Here is a 21,680-nt window from a genome sequence, read left to right on the forward strand (position 1 = left end):
TTTTAAGAAAGATTAATACCGCTAGATGTTGGGGTTAATATCACAAGTCTTCGCTTGCCAGCAACTTGTCGTGTTTCGAATATGATACTCTTCTTTCCGTAATTAGTTCGAAGGTACAACATCTTTCTGCCAGTGAAGAAAACTTAATTGATTTAATACAACTAACTGAGTTTGAAAATGGAGGAAGGTATTATGTAAGGAAACGGGATGGGGAGGAAGCAAAAGCGATTGTGTGAACCTTAATAATATTAGGAAGATTTTGTTAATTAGCTGGAGGTGAACTTTCTTCTTTTTGGGGTTATTGATAATAATTTCTGTTTCTTTGTTCAGATAAATAATGGTGATAAAATCATTGTATTCGTTGTAAGGAAAAGATGTTACATATGAAATGGTAACAATTTGGTAAACATGATTGGGTTATTTTATGCTCAACAAACTACTGTCACATAGTCACATGTTTTTTCTTGTAAGGGATATGCTGTCAACCAGAATATGAAGTTACCCTTGAAAGCCTCTTCCCTGACTGACTTAATTGTCTGAGTATAACCCAAAATTCTCAGTTGTAATGATTGAATTTATGTGTCTATTGCTACTATTTTGGGTTCTTTGAATACTAACATATGGAAGAACTCTCAACCATTGTCATAATATTTCTTTTTATAGCTCCCTTTGCTATGATTACCAGTGAAGTTACCAAGTTTATTAATGCTTGGCTGATTTATTTAAGACCATGTGATTAATTTCTGCCATGATGAAGTACTGTTTTGATTAATTACCTTTTGCGGGGAACACTTTTTCATGCATAAATATTCTTTTGTATTTTGCAGACAGCTGCTTTGAAGAGAGAAGATGACCTTTGACCTTAGAGCATGGCAGCATCTAATCAAGAACCTTGCACAGTGGAGGAGACTGATTACATCACTAATGGCAAGTTGACAGTAGATAACATCCCGGACGTGAAAATAAATCAAAAAGACTCAGCGTTACTGAATCATGTGAAAGTTGCCACCAAGAAACTATCCAGTGATCAGAATGAATTCAAAGTTAATGGAAATTCATTAAACTTTAGTCCGTTGTATGAACAAGGTGATGGCAGTGATGACCATCACAATGGGACCGACCCTCCTGGAGAGGAGACAAATAAATCTGAGAGTAATGGACGGGTAGTGACATGCTCGTACTGCATGCAGCAGTTTGATCATTTACAGGTGTACATGGAACACAAGTGTCCAGGTAAAGAAGGGACAGGGACCATGCCGGATCAAACAGATGAGGAATGCGAAGGGAGTGACATGGAGAGTTTTCAGGGAGAGATTCTGTATCAGGAGGATGGGTCTGCATATCTTGTAGACAATTCAAACCTTCCCAACAATGCAGACAATGCACTCAAACTGTACCAAAATGCACTGGGAGTTACCCCAACATCCAGCGCATCATCAACAATAAACCGTCTCGTCAATGCACTCCATATACCTACGTACATGACAATGAGGAACTTGTCTCAGCTGAACATATCATTGCAAGGGCCATACGGTACCCCCATGGTGCACAGTTTTCGGGTGTATGACGTCCGTAACAAGGAGTCAGAAGAAGATACCAAGGATGAAATTAGTTCATCAAAGCATACTGACGGAGACAAGCCAAAAGAAGATGCACAGTTAACGCCAGGAGAATTTTCTGGCAAACCAATCCTCATGTGTTTCTTGTGCAAACTTTCCTTTGGGTTTGCAAAATCCTTTCTGGCGCATGCAACGCAGGAGCATCAAATAGAGCTCCATCAAGAAGAAAAGGAAATAATGTCCACAAAGGCACAGTCAGCTATCATCCAAGGGATCGAAAAGGAGCCACTGCTATCATTCCTGGAGTTAATAACAACCAAAGCTCAAAAATCTGAACCCTATGTTCGACCGGCCTCTGAGGGTGGCTACATGCCACAGTTTCTGACATCAAGTGCTACCACTAGCTCCGGCTATGGTTATCCAATGTCAGTGGCCATCAGTACTACAAGTCCCAGCGTAATCACTTCAACCAAAGCTACCTCAAATGCTGCACAAAGTGTCCTACTGTCACCCTCAATTGAACTGAACAGGACAGGAGAGGAAGAAAGCAAAGCCCCAGGTACACAACCTGAACGCGGGTTGGGTAGAAATTCACCATCAGACCAACACCTGAAATACCCTCCATCAAAGTCAGAACAAATTACCTCAGGTTCAGAATTGGACTCAAAAGATCAAGATGCCCTAAATAATGCTGAGATTAATCAAGATGGTAAATGGGAGACTGTGGCCTCTGCCAATGAACATCAAGAATGTGTACATGAAAGAGAGCACAATCTAATGGGAGATGACACAGGTGTAAGGGATTCCAGTCCCAGAGTAAATGGTGAAGCTTCATCCCCAGAGTCATTCCCTAAAGACCAAACCGAAGGTGACGGATTTGAGGTTGGCATATCAGAACATGCAGGCTGCTCAGGTGATAAAAACTGTAATGTAGAATGTCCCAAATGTGATGCTGTTCTTAGTTCTTCCAGGTCCCTTGGAGGACATATGACTATGATGCACTCCAGAAATTCTTGCAAAACCCTGAAATGTCCAAAATGTAACTGGCATTACAAGTACCAGCAAACCTTAGAGGCGCATATGAAGGAAAAACATCCCGAAGACGAGACCAAGTGTGTGTACTGTGAAAATCAAGAAGCACATCCTCGACTATCAAGAGGGGAGTCTTATACTTGCGGCTACAAGCCATATCGGTGTGGTATATGCAATTATTCAACCACAACTAAGGGGAATTTGAGCATTCATATGCAGTCAGATAAGCACCTAAACAATGTCCAAGAATTACAGACTGGTGGTGAGCATAATTACCTCCAAACCAAGCTCTGTGACCTGGCTGCAATTACCAAACCTAAACAGAAGCAGACATGGAGATGTGAAGCCTGTGACTATGAGACTAGTGTAGCTCGGAACCTCAACATCCACATGACTAGTCAGAAGCACATCCAGAACATGATGACCATCCACCAGAATGTATCACAAATGCAAAGGGAATTACAGGCCAACCTTGCCAACATTTCTCCTGATGAGTCTCTCTATGTTGCTATGACACAAAACATGATTCCAATGATGGCTCCAGGGATGAGTGAACAAACAGCTAGTGCTGTGGATATTCAGCAGCTAATGGCCAACTATCAATATGATCCCATTACTTATGGTGCCATGATGAACCAACTTGCCATGAGTGGTATTAACCCATTGGAGATGGTGGAGGAAGCCAATGTTAGTAATGTACCAGATGATCCTACCAAGGATGAACCTCTGAGTCTCTTTCACTGTGCTGTTTGTAATCGATTCAGCACTGACAGTTTTGAGGCTCTCTTCCATCACGTCCAGAAAGATCGCAGTGAGCCCAACACGCATTTGTGGAAGATGGTAATAGGGGATACTCAGCAGTGTACACTTTGCAATTATTCCACCCAGGTGAAAGCTAACTTCCAACTTCATCTGAAGACAGACAAACACAACCAAAAGCTGAATTTATTCAACCACATCCGTGAAGGAGGGAAGCAAAATGAATGGAGGCTGAAATACATGAACGTAGGGAACCCAGTACAAGTTCGTTGCAATGCATGTGATTTTTACACTCATAGTGTCGATAAGCTTTGTTCCCATTGTCACCCAAACAATTTCCGGCATGAGACCAACATGAAGTTGTTTAGACACTTACAAAAGATTAAAATCACCTACAATGTTGTATCCAAGAGTTTTCGCTGCCCAATGTGTAACTTTGTCACCAAAAACAAGTTGAGTTTGGTTCAGCATGTTCAATCTCAGCACCACGTTGACAACGAGACTCAACCAGGCAACCAAAAGGCCGACTCTAGACCAAGCTCCCAACCATCTTCATCAACAGAGTCTACAACTACTGAGGCTGCATTGGATTTATCCAAAAAAGAACCTTCTACTGACAAGAAAAAGGACAAAGAGGCTCAAGAGACACCAACTGAAAATGCCCCTTCTCCAGCTGAAGATGAGGGGACGGCAAAGCTAATGAAAATGTTTTCCCAGTTTAGTTTGCCTACCCCTGAAATACCAGACGGTCCCCAGATAATCACATGCCCGTACTGTAAATTTAGTAGTGTGGATCACCAACATATGGCTGAACATGTGGTAACACAACACTCTCTGAAGCCCCAACCACTTTTGAGATGTCCTCTGTGCCAAGAGATTTGCACCAATCGCATCAACCTAGAAGTTCATCTTTTGGATGTGCACAGTGTTACAAGAGACTGCATTTCTAGTCTGTTGAGAAATGTTGAACCGAATGATTGGAATTCCCAGCCGTCCACCTCAAATGAAGCAGCAGATCTGCCAGAGAAGAAGGTGAAGGAAGAAACTTCTGAAAAGCCACCAACGCCAGAAGTGAAGTCAAGCATTCCAGAGGAGAAGGAACCTGATTGTATAGACTTAGCAAAAGGTGGACCATTTCCAGAGGCTGATGCTGCAGAGTTATACAGATGTCAAAATTGTCATAAAAAGTTTGCCAGCATAGATTTACTGTATACCCATCAAGAGAAAGTGTGTCCATTGACAGAGCAGGACACTCCCCGAGGTCCAGGGTTCCTGTGTTGGAAGAGAGGATGCAACCAGTACTTCAAATCACCTGCAGGTTTGAGAACGCATTTCAAGGAAATTCACAGCAAGCCCAAAGTACCCACTTACAACATCACTGCCTACAAATTTAAATGCAGCCAGTGTACATTGGCATTTAAGACCAGGGACAAGCTGATGGAGCATGATAGAACCCATTCAATGATAAAATGCATTGCCTGTCAGAAGTCATTCCCATCACCTTCAGTCTTACGCATACACATAGACACTGTTCACAGTGAGCTCAGTAAGACTGATTTGCTGCAATATTACAATACTATTCCAAGGATACGAGAGGCCCTTGGTGCGCCTATTGAAGAAGCCGCTCCCTCCCCACCACTGACACCTAAGATGGTAGAGGCCAAAACATCTGATAGCTGCCCAATTGATGATGGTGTATCATCACAAAAGGAACTTGCCAAAGGGCTTGCCAAAGAGGACATGACCGATGATCATAGTGAACCAGTTGTTCCTGATGAAGACAGCTATTATGACCCTGCTAAGAAGTACAAGTGTCATCGGTGCATCATTGGCTTTGCCCGTCAGAGTGAAAGAACTAAGCATGAGAGAACATTGCAGCACAAGAATGAACAAAATTACATGATGGATCGCTATTTTGACCCAAAGCGTCCTTTTAAATGTGATTTGTGTCGGGAGTCCTTCACACAGAAGAGTATACTCCTCAGCCATCTGAACTCGGTTTCTCATCTACACAAGTTGAAGCAGAGTATGAATGAACCAGGTGATCCTGATGCCGAATACTTACCAGGAGAGACTAAGCCATACAGGTGTAAGCTATGTAAAGTCTCGTACAGTACCCACACCACATTGGATACTCATTTCAGATCTGTTTTACATCAGAGCCGAGCAAATAAAAGAGATACCCATGGTGGAAATGGGTTACCTCACAACACTGATAGTCCTAGGCAAGAAGATCCAGCAGAGACCAAGGACACTGCAGCGGACAGCAGTCGAACTACCACACCTATGAATGATTCACAGCAGAAACAGTTGCAAGCACAACTCCAACAGCATGCCCAAATGCAGGCTCAGCAGGCACATTTTCAACAGTTACAGTTTCAACAGCTTGCTCAGATGCAGTCATACCAACAAGCTTACTTGCAGCAACAGATTGCACATTTGACTGGCAACACTTCTGCTGCCATGGATCCAAGTGCAATGCTATCACCTGAATTAGCAATGATGGCTATGGCTGCTGGGTTTCCACCAAGTTTGTACCACCCTATGGCAGTTTCTGTTCCAACCTGCTCAGTGTGTGCTGCACAGTTCCAAACCCAAGAAGCTCTCACTCAACATCATCAACAAGCTCATGGGATTAAAAAGACCTCTTCTGAAACGGCAAGCACTACAAATCCAGAGCCCACTCCTCCAGTGAGCACTGCCCCAGTAACTGCACCCTCAGCAGATGGCATCCCTGTCAAACGGAAACGCTCCTCTGCAGTACAACGCAAACTCCTTGCAAGCTATGGATTTGATCTTGTGCAGCAATTCAATGAATTTGCCCAAGGACTACCTCAGAGTATAGCAGCAGAAGATAAATTCCGTTGCAAAGATTGCCCGAAAGAGTTTTCTAGCATATGGGTGTTTAAAGCTCATGTTGAAGAAATGCATAAACAGCTCCTGGACATAAACAAAGTTGAGGAGTATGCCCTAGTGTTCCGAGATGAACTACGGGAGGAAATAGATGAGGGCGAACCAGAAGGGAAAATCACCATCAAGAAAGAAAAGATTGACATTGAAAACAATTCCAGACCATCTTCTGTTGATCTAAAACGCAAGTCTCCTGCAACAGAGGACAGCAAGAGCACACCACCACCAAAGTCAATGACACCTAAAGAAGAAACTCTAAAGGCGATGGAAAAGCTACAGGAACAGGCCTCTAATCCATTGATGCCTCCTCCAACACAGCCACCAACCCAGCAAATGCTCTTGTCTAATGCATATCACATGGCAGTGATGCAGGCAATGCAGCCCATGCAACCCTTTCCTGTAATGCAACCAGCAATGCATCAACTACAAGCATCCTCTACTGCCATGCCTCCATCTCAACAAATGCAGTTCCTCGACCCAAATGCAGCGGTACCATCGAGACCTGGCATGAAGAGAGGTAGAACCAGGATATCTGAGGACCAGCTAAAGGTTCTCAAAGCCTATTTCAACATTAGTAACTCACCTGCGGATGACCAGATCATGGAGATGTCAATGAAGACCGGTCTTCCAAACAAGGTCATTAAACATTGGTTTAGGAACACCCTCTTTAAAGAACGCCAGAGGAACAAGGACTCCCCGTACAATTTCAACAACCCTCCCACTACTAGCCTAACAGATGTGATTGAAACACCCAAGGCAGAAAAAGATGACACCAATGATTCCCACACAGAGACATTTGCAAAGTCCTCAACAGGAATGGAACTGAAAACCAACCAACAACAGATGGAGGAAAAACTCTACAAAAAGCCTGAACCAGATAGGATCAAGGAAGCCCTCGGGGCCGTTCAGGTACAAGATGATGCTGCTAAAAGAGAGGCTGATAAGAAGAAAGGAGAAAGGCTTGCTAATATCATCAAGGCAAAGATAGACACAAGTAAAGACCAGCTTCCAAAAGCTTCAGCTCCTCCACCTCCATCTGCTCCAAAGGTAGAGCAGCAAAGCATGGCGGTTGCACCTGTTGCTGAAGAAGAGATTATACATGACTCAAAGGAGAAGACAGATTCCGATATGTTAGAGTTGCCTGCTATTGAAAAGGACAATGCAGAGAGAAATGCAGATGCCATGGTCTGTGAATCAAAGAAGAGAGACAGCCCTCATTTTGCTCACAGTGACGAGAAACCAGCCGAGGCTCTAGACATAGCAACACCTAAAGAATCAGGAGACGAGTTCGAAACGGAAAGTCCTTCTGTTCTCACACATGGGATCAAAGCTTTGTGTGATCAGGGTATACCTTTTGAAGTTTCATCTAGGAAGCCATCTAGAGAGGCTCTGGAGGATTTGTATGCTTTTCCCGGAGAGAAAGTGGTAAAAGATAAACGACCTAAAGAGCATAAAGATGTCCCATACAGAGATCTCCTAAAAGGAGCGAAAGAAGAGACAAAGTATGATTCGAAAATCTCCCGACCTCCTGTGTCAGTGTCAGTATCATCCACACCAACATCAAGCATATCAGATATGGCATCCCCTCTGTCTTCCCCAGTGTCTCCAGCCACTTATTCCATGTCAGCTGTATCTCCACCAGCAACAACCTCTAGTGGCTCCAGCAATGGTTCCAACACCCCTTCATCCAGGCGATCCGGAAGGACCCGTTTCACCGACTACCAAATAAAGGTCTTGCAGGAATTCTTTGAAACTAATGCGTACCCAAGGGATGAAGATGTGGAGCATTTATCCAGGCTGTTGAACTTAAATGGGAGAGTCATAGTAGTCTGGTTTCAAAATGCAAGACAGAAAGCTAGAAAAATCTTTGAAAACCAACCTCCACCTGATTTATCTGTCGATCCTGGTGATGAGTTTAGAAGCAGGGACTCATGCCTAAGTTACCAGTGCAACAGATGTGGCTTTATATTCCAAAGGTTTCATGACCTCATCAAGCATCAGAAGCATCTCTGTACTGGAAGTGCTGCTAAGGCAGGATCGTCACAACCGCTGTCAGCCTCGGTCAGTAGTAAAACCAGAGAAGAAGGTCGTGAGCCAGAGAAGAAGGTCGTGGAAAAAGTTAAAGAAAAAGAAGAAGTTGCCATCAAGAAAGAACCGAAGACCTATCAGTGTGAGAAATGTAACATCAACTTTGCTTCCTCTGAAGAATGGCAGGAGCACCAGCAGATGCATCTCATGAATATGGGTCTGTTTGGAAGTTATTTCTCTGGCCAGCAGGTACCATACATGTACATGCCTTATGAGGATGTGAATGGATTGACGCCAGAGAAATATATGAGCTTCATGAATAGCTCGTCTGGAAGCCTGGAAGAACCTTCATCCAAGAGGAAGTATTCCGAGACTAGCGATGGCTCCGACAGAGGCAATGATTCAGATCAGCATAGGGACAAGAGACTGCGGACTACCATAACGCCAGCACAGTTGGACATCTTGTACTCAAAGTATCAGGAAGATAGCAATCCAACACGACGAATGCTGGACATGATAGCTCATGAGGTCGGGCTCAAGAAGCGTGTGGTACAGGTTTGGTTTCAAAACACAAGGGCGAGAGAACGTAAGGGCCAATTCCGAATCTCGGCCCTCCAGCAGGCCCGTAAATGTCCGTTCTGCGATGAAATGTTCAAGTCAAAGAATGCCATGGAGACCCATGCAAGAATGAGGCACTTTGATCAGTATTCCAGCAAGGAGCAACTTGAAGAATTGATCTCTCAGGCAGAGCCAGGTTTGCTCTCACCTCATTCAGATAGAGCGGCCTCCACACATAGCGAGGAAGGCTTCGAAGGTTACACAACGTTGAAGGGTAAGGCAAGGGATCACTACTTGGTAATCTCTGAAGATGGTGATCACTTTGAGTACAGCCGCCCTCACCATGAAGACGGACATGAGTCATCCAGGAGAGATGACGCATTCACTGCAGAGGACGAGAGCGACAAGTTTGGTGAAGGATCAGATGAGCTTGACGTCTACACTTCGGAGATATCATTCGACGAGAATGCCAGCGAAGGCACATCACGAGAGACTGACATAATGTCACCGACTAGTAGCATGGTCGGTGAGGATCTGGCCAATTCTGACAGGGCTCCATCAGAGGCGGGATCTTTGGACCGCAGCGAAGACTCCATCAGTAACTGTGATGATGCAGAACAGAGGCAGAGGCTGCGTGAATGTGGGAAAAGATACAGAACACACATGACTCAATTCCAGTTGAAAGTCCTCAAGCACTGCTTTGCTGATTATCGCACACCAATTATGCAAGAATGTGAATTGCTCGGCCAGGAAGTTGGTCTCCCAAGGAGAGTCGTGCAAGTGTGGTTCCAAAACTCACGTGCCAAGGAGAAGAAAGTGAAATCAAACGTGACCAAACAATTTGGGTTGATCGGTACCGCCAGCGACGGGAGGCCAGAGATGTGTACTCTCTGTGGCGTCAAGTATGCGGGTATGATGTCAGTCAGGGATCATATTTTCACAGAACAACACATTAGAAATGTCAAGAAGAAGGTCAGAGTGGAAATGGAAAAGATTGATAAGAATGACGGCAGGGATGAGACATCAAGCACAATGAAAACAGAGATTCCAACCACCACCACAGAGCAGCTGAACAAGTTACCATCGAATCCGCACCATGCGTCATCATCTGCAGGTGCACCCGCCAGAGTGACTTCAAATCCGGAAGGTGTTGCAGCCGCTGCTCAAATGCAGGCCATGCAAGCTATGCAAGCACACATGATGCCCCCATTCCCACCACAAATTCCATTTCCTAGCTCGGAAGAGAAGAAGGAAGAGAGAGGCAGTAGCAACAGCAAGCACAGCAGTGGGGAGAGCAGTAAGACCAAAGAGGAAAGAAAGTCGGAGAAAACCAAGAGTAGTTCTTCTTCTGCCTCCTCATCGCACGAAACCAAGCAGGCAAGCAGCAGTTACGGGATGCTACCCAACGTGTCTGCCGGTGATGCAGCCCTCATGTCCTACTTCTACGGAGGTCTCGCTCCTTACTATGCCCAGATGCCCATGATGTACCCTGTCTACCCGATGGGCGCCGAAATGTTCTATGCTCAAGATCCGACCATGCAGGCGGCTGCCGCTTTCTCGCCTCATCTCCTGCAAGCCTATGCCGGCAACCCGCTAGCCATGCAACAGATCCAACAAATGCAGCAGCAGATACAGGCAGTGTCCTCCAAGACGGGCGGCAAGGAGCAGCATCACAAGGCAGGGAGCAGCTCTTCCAGTGAGAGGAAGAACAGTATGAGCAGCATCAAGGAGATGGAGCTGATACTGAAGCCAAACTCCTCCACCAACCGGTACCTCTGTAAACGCTGCGAGAAGGTCTACACGGACCTAGAGTCGGTGAAATCGCATCAGGTGACGTCCTGCTTCCTGGGTCAGGTTGTGAATATCGAAGAGACCGTGGAGAAGCTGCCATCGAATCGGTTCCTGTGTCAGGTGTGTCCCAAGGAGACCCTAATTACCGATGAGGATGTACTGAAGCACCTTCATTCCTTTACCCACCAGCAGAGGGCATTCCTCAGTCAGTATGAGTTATTATCCAAACCAGATACTAAGAAAGAGAAATAATCAGGTTTTCTAAAACAACTCAGGTTGTGGATATTTGTAGCAAAACAAAGAGAAAAAAAAAGGTCATATTTATGGAGACATATTTTCTACTGCCACCAAGTAAAAACATCAGCCAAACTAATTTAAGGAAATCTTTCTAAGAGAAATTTGGAAAGTTCTTCCCATTTTTCCTTAACAGGAAAACCAGAAACCACGTTGAGAATAATTTAGTGATTAATGGCATTCAGTGATGTATAAACAGCAGTATCTTTCATCCTTTATCTGCCACTAGAAAAACTGTAATCTTATCTATTGTATTCACTTTTCATGTCTAAAGGAACGTTAAAAGAGACCATTATTTTAATCTGTAAGGGCAATCTTCTAACCTAGAATGAAAAATGTTTAATAATGCTGCCTTCGTGTGTACGTGCCAAATTAGGTTTATAACAATGTAACTTTTCTTCCTTAAGCGATGTCAGAGGGACCTTTGGCATTTCACTTAGACAAAAATATCAGAAATAAAGCCCATTGTTTGAGATATTGGAGAGACAAACAAAAGGATACTAAAAATAAAAAATGTTTTAGCTTAAAAGCAAAACAACTAAATGCTATTTTTCTTTTGCTGCATCTTAAAAGATAAACTTCAGCTAAAGCTTTGAAAGTTGTATATTTGTGGGTAACACACTATTATAGAAAAATCAGCTATGTGAATATTGATTTAGGACTTGCAGGGTAGAACACTGGAAGTTTGGTTGCTAGGCACCGACTGGAGTTAATCCTGCCTTAAGTCTGTTATGTAACTCCACTTCTTATTGGTCGTTCGATAATATCCTTGATAGTTATAATAAATAAATAAAAAAATTGGAAAAAAAAGCTCATAAAAATGGCAAGTTTCTCCAAATTCAAAAAGCCTTGTTTATTTTCTATGCAGCTGTGTTCTTTTTTTCATATTCCCTTTTATGGTCTTGACAGATTTTGTGGGAATGCAAAAAGTTTGAGAAAACAGTAAAGCATTTTGTGGTAGTTGGATTTTAATTCTCTTTTTGTTCAAAAAACTTCTTCTTCTTGTTTGATCAGGGCAGAGTAGGATCTGTACATATAAAATGGATAGTGAACATGATTACAGAAGTAATATTTACCAAATAACATTTACAGAAACTACACAAAAAGATACACACACCAGCAGCCTTGGTGGTACCTTTATCAGTCCATATACACTTAATTGAAAATATGATTATGTAATTGTTGTTGTTTGCCATATTCGTACTTACTATAGTGCAAACATCGGAAGTAAGAAATCATTTTGATTGCTCTCTCGCTGAAAGTCAGGAAGGGATGAACACCGTATCAATGGTCAAGCACACTTAAGGGTAAAAGTAAAATAACTGAGATGATTTGTTATTTATCAGTCTTAGTTACTGGTGTATACTATAAAGTTTTGTCCCTCCAGTACTGTGGTAGCACACAGAAATAAATAGCATGAGCTAAGATACTGGAAATCAACACAGTCAAAGGCATTGGTCTATTGGTTTGTTTTTTTTTGGGGGGGGGGGGGGTTTCAAGAGAAAAGGAAATCATTTCATGATTGTTAGAATGTTATGAACTCTCCCATGTTTAGCTTAATAACGATGTCAAATCAGGGTGAAGAGCACAGCTAGTACTTATTCAGGCAGTAACAATTAGCGGGCGACTAATTATCTAATTAACTAAGAAATATCAGATGAAGCCAGTACTCACTGACGCTAAAGCAGAATCACTAGTAACATTTGATGGTGTTATATATCTCAGTTTTGATTGGGGTCTTTTTCTTCTTTTTTTCCTTTCCTTCTTAATTCCACACATTCTGAAATGTTTACAGTTTATCAGGAATTGTTATAATCAAAGATGTAAACTTTTTACATGATTTTTTTATGTCAACCACGTTACTTACTTCATATGATATGGACACCAGCATGTTTAATTTACAAAGAAAGAAATATGTATGCATTTTTCCTTACTAGCAGATATGCTAGAATGGTCAGATGAGTTTGAGCTATTGCTCAGAATTCAGCTCCCACAGTTTGGCATGTATATAAGACAAATTCTGTTGTAGACATTTTTGGGCCAGGTGAAGGGAGGAGGAGGGGTGGAGATTAGTCAAGACTGTGAAGAACTGATAATATAGATTTTTTTGATGTGGGACCCAACTTTTCCTGGTTGACTTCTGGTAGTGTTTTCATGTGTTCGAATGGCTCCATGTTAAAGTGAAGAAAAAGTATTTTCTTGTAAAGACTTATTCATGTTTTCTACTTGTGTGATGAATGGAGAAATATTGATGGCTGATTTGCGTAGAATCTTTCAGAATGTTGAAAATGTAAATTTAAACTTTTTTTTTTCCTGGGGAATTTTGTCATCTGAAATGTAAGTGGTCACACATTTGTCAGAAATGCTGATGTTTCAAGAACTTGAACTAAAAGATTTAATATCCTCCTTCACAAATATGTTCACATACCTTAACTTGATACTGTTTACTCGATACGATTAACTCGTTACTGTTAACTCGTTACTGTTAACTCGTTACTGTTAACCTGTTCATGTGGATACCGATTAGGATTGTAGAATATGATTGAAGCAACATGTTGGAGAATCTGCGTATCCACGTTTATATAAGCAAAAAAATAATTGTAGATTTCATTAAGTGTGAAATAGTTGTGGTCTGAATTCTCTGATGTGTTTCACTGTCTTAGATATCAACTGATTTGTAAAGATCAGCATTTCTCTTTATTTCTTCTTTTTTTTCAAAAAACTTAAAGTGTGTTTGAATGGGAGAAAGCTTTGTTGGGAGTTTTTAAATATACCTCGAATTTATGTACGAATAAAACCATTTAGAAGGACCTCATTAAGAGCCAAAGGCGCCTCAAAAGCTATTTTGTAGTAAATTTTTCATTTTCTCTTTATAATTCTTTTTTTCTTCTCTCTTTGCATTACGAAAAAAAAAAAATAGAAATAATACTAATGTATGTTGATATTTGCTATTCCTAGTCTTGTTATATTGTACAGTGTCAAAGACAGTTTTGATTTCCCTTTATTAAAGAAAAAAAGGGGATCAAAAGTGAAGGATTTTTTCCATTTTTTTCTTTTGTAGGTGAAATCTGTAAAGTTTTGTGGTATTAAATGAGAACTGTGTAAAGTGTGTTTTTTGAGGCATTTTTCTCCGAGTAATATGGTACTTCTGACCGCCGTTGGTGTGGTGATGTCGTTTGTGGGAATAGTCGTTCATACAGTAATACCTCGTAAAAGAAATACAGAGCTTAACTTTTTTGGTGAATATTGTGCAAAGTTTGTGAGCAAGATTTAACCAATCAAAGTATTCTTAAATAATGAGCAGTTTAATAAAAAATTGTAAAAAAAAATCAGTGGATTTTTAAGTTAGTTATTAAATTGGTGCTAGATATTAATTATATTGATGGAGAGAGACCGCAGAGATGCGAAGTGGGGGTTTAGGAAACCTTTTTACCATACCAACCATCTATGTTGAATTCACATTGGCGGTGGTATCTCAGCACTTGGAACATCATCATTTTCTGCTGGAGATTTTGTGTTTTGGCCCCTTTCGCCCCCCCCCCCCCCACCCCCTTCACTCTTCCAACTTCAAGAATAGTCTTGCATCAAACATGTGTGAATTATTTTAAGAACCGCTTTGCAGGGACCATCTACAATAACCTTAGGTTTGTGTCTTAAGTTTTTTTTTTTTTTTCCTTCTTCTTGTTTTTCTCCTCAACCCAAACCAAATTATTTCTCTCATTTTTCATTTGTGGCCAAAACAAAATTCATTAAACAGGAAACAAACTCCTCAATGTTGGTTTGTTTGAGAATGTGAAAGTTCTTTCTGTGAAAGTTTTTTTTTTATATTTACTATGGCAAAATATTTTTGGTTAGAAATTTAAGCAAACAGCCTAGCTCTCACTCAAGCTCGAGAAAGTAGTTACAGAATAGTACCTCCTTTTGTATCGCTGCTCGATAGGCATCTCAGGCTAACGCCTCCAGCCAATAAAAATGAAAAAAAGAGAGATCACCTCAATGAATTTATGAAAATAATTTTCATTTCAATGTAGCATTAGACCTATCTTTATTTCTCTCTCTCTCGTCTTTTGTAATTTGTAAAAAAAAAAAATCATTGTGTATAGTATAACATTGTACCTCATTTTATAGTAACTATTGGACATAACCATATTCTATCTAGATAGAGTCATACAGCTGTTTCCCTGCTCGCTTGCTTTTTTTTTTCTTTCTTTTTTTGTGTACAGTCACATTTTTTCACCAATTCTCTCATTTTCTGCTTAAATTGTTTGTTCAATCTCTTTGCCACTTTGTTTCTTTCTTTTGTTGCAGTTTCTTTCTGTTTTTCTTCTTCTTTTTTCTTCTTTCTCTCCCTGCATGATAAATCATCCTCTTTTATTGTTTCTAAATTTTTTTCCAGCATCTTTGATCTTAGAGATCCCATGCTACAATAGTACTCCTGTATAAAAAAAACTAAATGAGACTTTTTGATGTTGTATGAAAGATACACCAGATCCTTGTGTCATGGATCACTCAGTCCGCAATCACGAAGAGACTGTGGAGACTTTATTAGTTAAAAATCATTTTCCTCTCTCTGTAAGGCAGCTGGGATGAAGTTAAGGTACTCGTAAGAGAGCTCTCTCTCTCCATATTCAACCATTTGGATTGGAGGTGAAAGTAAGGGGCTCGCTTTTGTTTTTGTATATTGTCATCAATTTCTGGGATTCAATCTGCTTGTAATTTTTTAGTCCCCCGATTACGCTACTATCCGTGGGTGAATTTCTCTTCCACCCAGGACATCCCCATTGTGCAGCTAACAATTAAGTAAAGAGTGCTCGTTACATTTCACCTTGATTTTCCGCTAGCTGAAGTCGATTTTTCCTTCTTTTCTTTGTATTTTTTTTTCCTTAATTCTTTTCGTTCTCCCCCTTCCATATCAGCTTGATTACAGAATGAAAAGTTGATGAAACTAATCACAAATTGGTGCCATGCTCTCCTCCTCCTGTTAATACTCTCTGCATCATATTCCTCTAACTCTGCCATTTTGCTTCTCTTCTTTTTCGTGTTTAGTTCTGCCCGCTTTTCAACCTTCATTTCTTTTCTTTTCTTAATTTTAATAGATTTAGAACTAAAGTTATAGTTATTCTTTTCATCTAAGTTAGGCTCTAAGCATCAGTTATTCTTCCTTAGAAACATCTTTGTTCATAATAACCATAAATGATATTTCTCCTCTTTTCATTATTATTTTTTTTTTAATGCTTTGGTGCCCGTAAAGCATTGGTAATCATATGGAATGCTTTGTAATGTCAAATGAGTGCTAATCCTCCCCTGTTCACTTTTGTAACAGGATTGTTAGTTTTGAGGCTTTGCTCGATTTTTTTTATTATTATTATTATCTCGTACTGAATTCTTCTTTAGGTTTTTCAATTTTTTTTCTTTTTTCCATCTGTTTCTTCTAAGTGAGGCTGTTGCTGAATAATGAGTCTTTTTAATCCTATATACATATAAATATATTATTATTATTATTATTACTATATCGTAAACTAATCCACTGCCCTTCTCCTTACTGCTTTACATTGCTGTCATCACTCCCATAACTACTTCTTTAAAAATAACTTCTATTTTCTTTGTTATCGTCGTCCAGTCGTCATAAGATGAAATCGAAATAAAGCTGCCTAAAATAGCCATAAATTTTAGAGACTTGCAGAGGTTGACAAAGTATTATTACATGTCTTTAGTGTTTCTCTGGTATATAATGTGTTAGTTAACTGTTGTACCATTAGTCTAACTGCTTTATATTTCTTTTTGCACATGTTACTAAGTGGCATGTTGTCACACAGTTTATTATTATCATTATCATCATGATTATTATTCTTATTATTATTATTACTATGATTATCATCACCTTTAATGATCACTACATGCTGTATATTAAAGCATTGCAACCAGTAGAATGGAATTGATAATAAGTATGGTCATTTAGATAAAAAAAAAGTAAGAGAAAGGGCTTTTTTGTTTAAATATCCAAGCCAAAATGAGAAATCTGCACCAGGAAAAAATGTATTTTTGCAACGTGACAAAAAAAAAATTGTTTATTCTCTTCTCTTTTTTTTTGTTTCCCTTGTTCTTAAATATGGAATAACATTGGTGGTTACAATTGGGGTGCAAAGGGATGATAATGGGGGTGCAAAAGGATGACAGTGGGGGTGCAAAGGGATTACAGTGGGGGTCCATTTGACTGTTGTCATAGTTTTCCCCAATTTTATCCATCCCTTCCCATATTTTGCCCTGCTGCAATCAAATCAATCCTTCCTCCACCCCCTCCCCACCCCACTTATTTCAAGTCAAACTTGTACAAAGCACATTCAAGATAATCTGTATTTCCTTTGAGAATATTCTAAAGACAAAAATTGCTCAAAATGTCAGACAATCAATTAAAAAGTCTTTGGTATGGCAGTATATTTATAGCTATGCTGTGCTCAATTTTGGGGTAAGAATTGCATGCTGTAGGTCCCATATAACCCTTATTGGTAATTACTTGATCCAAAAGTGAGTGTTACAAAGACACTGTTGTAATGATCACATACGGAGTTGCATGTGTGATGGCTCTGACTTTGTTCTGGATAAATATTAACTCAATCTGGTTCCACTCGGCGAAATTAGTCACAAAGCCTCTAAGCTCCCTGGTTCAGATCGTTAGCATATTTTGTGATATAATCAATGATCCTTTTACAACTGGCTTATTAATCTCAAGAACATAATACCTGGTTTAAAATTTAAAATGTTTTCAAGACATTAAAAACTTCCCAAATTATGTTCACCTTCACTTTTTGCGCATCCTACGTGATCGGCTGTAAGAACATTTTCCGAGCATTTTGATATTGATAATATTAACATTAATGACGTCACCGTTAAAAGTCTGCTTATAAGAATCCTTACAAACGTCTGGTTTATTTTAAATACAGATATATGACGTTGACTTGAATGTTCGACTTTGTTGGATAGTCTCATTTCAACTTTTGCCTAAATTCATTCTTTTGAGGGGATATTCTTCTTCTTCTTTTTACACATTTTCTACCCGAATATTTCTCAAACTAAGACTGCAACTGAACACTACACATAAGACACTGTTTCTATAGTTTTTTTTTCACATATAAAGGTAAACGAATTATCAACTAATGAAAATTAGATTCGATCCTCAGTATTTCATATTCCAATACTTCTTTTATAGTAGTATACCTGATCATAGAACTCATAATAAACAGCCTAAATATCCCAGTGCCTCATAATGCACGAGGCCTAAACATTCAATTTTTCTGGTACAATACCCCCAGACCTTTGCCCTACCAGTTTGTCGGCTTCAACGACCCATGGCAACACCCACTCCTTGATCCGCCCTTCAAGTAAGCACATAAAAGCAAACCCTGGTACCCGTAACGACAATGGCATACCTGGGCTTAGGATCATATTGGCGGGAATCATAATTAGGCTAATAACATGCTAATCGCGTATCTCATATATCTTTCTAACTAAACATTACACAAACATCACGCGCCACCGACAGGAAGCACGCTTTATTAGTTTCAATTGTATATTGAAACAGCGAATGTTTTGTTAAGATGTTATCGCTGCTGAAGATTTCACTAGAGTGCTTGTCTACATAACATTAAAAAACAAAACATGTCCCCCTACAATAGTCCTGTAATTGTAGTCATGATGTCATCCCTATGTCCATGAATCTACAGTCTGAAGTAATATAATACTTTTATATGTAATTTCGTTTGTCAGTGACTGTGTGTCACATGCAAAGCTGCACTTACTTTTTTTTTCTTTATCCTGTTTTCATAATTTTCACAGTAATGTTTTTGACGTGGGTTTGTATGAACATTGGTCCAACTCCCTCCCCTCCCATAAATCCACCACCCCCCCCCCTCTCCCGTATCTCCAACGGTGCCGGTGTCCATGCAGTGATACCATATTCGACGTTTGAATGAAAAATACGATACTTGAAATATTATGTAACTGTAGTCCAGGAGCGATTACATTAGGCATATGTAATTAAGAGCTTTCCATTAACTTTGAGGGACACCAAAACAAATATTCTAATTTAGTGTGAAGGTGTAATGACTCACTTAGTAAGGAAAAATGGGAACGAACGTTGTAAAGTCGTGATCTCTTTAGTGAAACTGAAAGTTTTCTAAAAATTATGTGAAAATAATAATACACTGCGTCATCATAACTACAATGTATATTTTGAACAAGTCACACATTCAATGTAATGATTCCCTTTTGCTCGTTATCACCTTCTTGGAAATTTTACTTATCACGTCATTTATCAATGACAGTATTTGAAAATAATGCATGGCGCTATTCCAGAAAATGAAAGATGTAGAAAAGATAAATGCACACATTTTCTTTGTGTGCTGATAACGATGTTATCTAAAAAAACAAGGGGTAGCAACTACAATATCAATAAATAGCTATGTGCCCGAGTTATAAAACAGTTGTAAAAATGGTACAAACTATGCTGATAGCGTGAAAGAGAGGTGTTGAGAGCCGAGTTGGGCCCCGTGGATAACAATGTCACCGGGCCCGCCGCTTCTTGTACTTCGTTGACTTTATAAATAAAAGTTAACTTATAAAAATGAGAGATACACTACTTTTATCCCATATTTTCCCGTCCTTCTTAATGACCTTGAGCCCCGGGGTTACATTCCCTTTCTGAACCTCTGTGGTGTCGCCAGGGGCATCGGGGAAGTCCCCACAAAATGGCCGTTCCGTTACAAACCCCAATGAAATTGGCTATGTCAATAAAAATGGGCAGGAAGATACACAACTTTTTTACTTCTAGTGACAACAATTTACCTCCAAAATTCCGCTGTTTTGAAGCTGATATAAGTTATGGTAATGATGAAAAGTGTACAGCTTCATATGCCCCTCCCCCTCCTTGACCCTCAGCAGGGGACATAGACCCCACTCCGAGACGGCTTTGCGTTCCGCGCCAGCACTGCTCGCATTCTGTGCCCCCCTTCCATTTCCAAATGTCTTGTGACGTCACTCAACCTATCTCCTCCCCCACCCCTCCCTTCTTCGGGTCTGACACCGCGTTAACAGAGATATAGATGTTTGTGTCCCTCTTCTCTTAACAAAGGGCGATAACTTATGAAAAGAAAAGAAGCCCGGGTCAGTGATAACTATCTCACCATCGGCTGGACGGTAGCTGTTTCAAGAAGATAGATTGTCAAGTATAGCCTACTTTACGTCACGTGGTAAGGTTGGGATACCATTCATTTAGTCCAAAATCAGTATTTGAGGTATAACATATTTATGCATGCCAGCTGCGAATTAATAGCAAAAGCTTATTGAATCAATTGCAGTATAAGTAGGCTATTTAATACCATGTAAAGACATAAACAGAATTAATGAAAGAAGCGCCTAAAAGTTTCGATACATCTATAATTAAGTTATGAGTCTCAAACTAAATTTTTATTACCACCATTTACACGTTTCGAAATCTCACAATCTTGGATTTTCGATAAATGATAATTACTTATTAATATCTCTTAGCCAATTATCGACAGAGCCTATCTCTTATTGAATTACAATTCTGAAAATTATCTCCAATGAGGTTCATTTCTTCATAGCCTTTATTATATAAAGTAATCGAATCTTAAAAGAAAGGCGAGATTTCGAGCATTTTTTATCACTATTTTGTATCCATACGGTTTGATAAACAGACATGAATTCAGTTTCGAAAATTTACTAAAAAAATGTGCCACTGGTTAACCATCACACACCAAAAACATGTAAACTTTGTGAGGACATGAACTTGAAATTAAACGCAATAAGGTTATGAAAACATCTGACCGAATGATGATGATAACGTAATGGTTCAACCATTTGGTAACTTATTGACTACTCACATGCGATGAGAATCTGATGGGGAAAGAAGTTCAAATGCTTCAGTAGCATACGTGGTCGGAGAGCGTAAATAGCATAAATAGCGGATGGGAGAGCGACGAAGCGTACTTCCACATATCTCCCATACCCGTTGCGCATGTTCAGTTGTTGTGCACGGAGAAGCCTCACCTGGGATATGTTTTAAAAAAAGTCCACTTTCCAAAAAAACATCCATTTGAAGTAACTTGTGTTTTTCTCCTCCCGTTCCTCTACCGGCTACAGGCCAATACTAGACACGCCTGTGTTATGCCAGTTTGACTCCTATTTATGCATGTGTAGTTGTTTCAATGTTTTCAGCATTAAAATATGCTATCTCTGGAATTCCCCTTCCATGAATTCTCATTAAAAGAAGGACTCCTCGGACTCAGTACATGTGTAAATTTAAAAATTAATCCATAACTCGATCAAAACATGATCTTTTAACTTTACATACACAATGAACACACCACCCTTGATTGGGCTTTGGATGTTATTCAGCACCATTTATCCATGACAACTTTGTGATGCATTGATTTTATCATGTTTTGAGCCCGTAAAATATTAGATTTTTTTTGTGTTGCATCTGAGGAACTAATCTAAGGGTGTGTCTACGTAGTAATGGACATTGTAATTGATGAACCTTCTTTGGAGGTTTTAAAGTGAAATTTCTCAAAAGTAGAAAAAAACCTGGACTGATAGCAGCCTGGTTTTAAGCAGGGAGCTGGAACACTCCCTGGTTTTAGTAACGCCATCTATACCCAATGTCACCCTTAAATTTATTGATGCAAGTGATGGATTGATTTCCAAACCTTCCTTCATTTGCACCCATTTATC

At 40.0% G+C, this 21,680-nt stretch overlaps 1 protein-coding gene across 8 annotated transcripts in view; it reads left to right on the forward strand.

The window, feature by feature from the left end:
- The window catches only part of LOC139965699 (zinc finger homeobox protein 3-like), a 205,032-nt gene extending 188,259 nt beyond the window's left edge, over positions 1–16,773 (forward strand). For all 8 annotated transcript variants that reach the window (XM_071968327.1, XM_071968329.1, XM_071968333.1 and 5 more), the window contains one exon: positions 828–16,773. In XM_071968327.1, the coding sequence (XP_071824428.1) occupies positions 870–10,889 (10,020 nt within the window). In that variant the 5' untranslated portion in view covers positions 828–869 and the 3' untranslated portion in view covers positions 10,890–16,773. The remainder of the gene's footprint in view (positions 1–827) is intronic.
- Positions 16,774–21,680: the final 4,907 nt, after the last annotated feature.

Source organism: Apostichopus japonicus, chromosome 3, assembly GCF_037975245.1.
Source record: "Apostichopus japonicus isolate 1M-3 chromosome 3, ASM3797524v1, whole genome shotgun sequence".
NCBI classification, from domain to species: Eukaryota; Metazoa; Echinodermata; class Holothuroidea; order Aspidochirotida; family Stichopodidae; genus Apostichopus; species Apostichopus japonicus.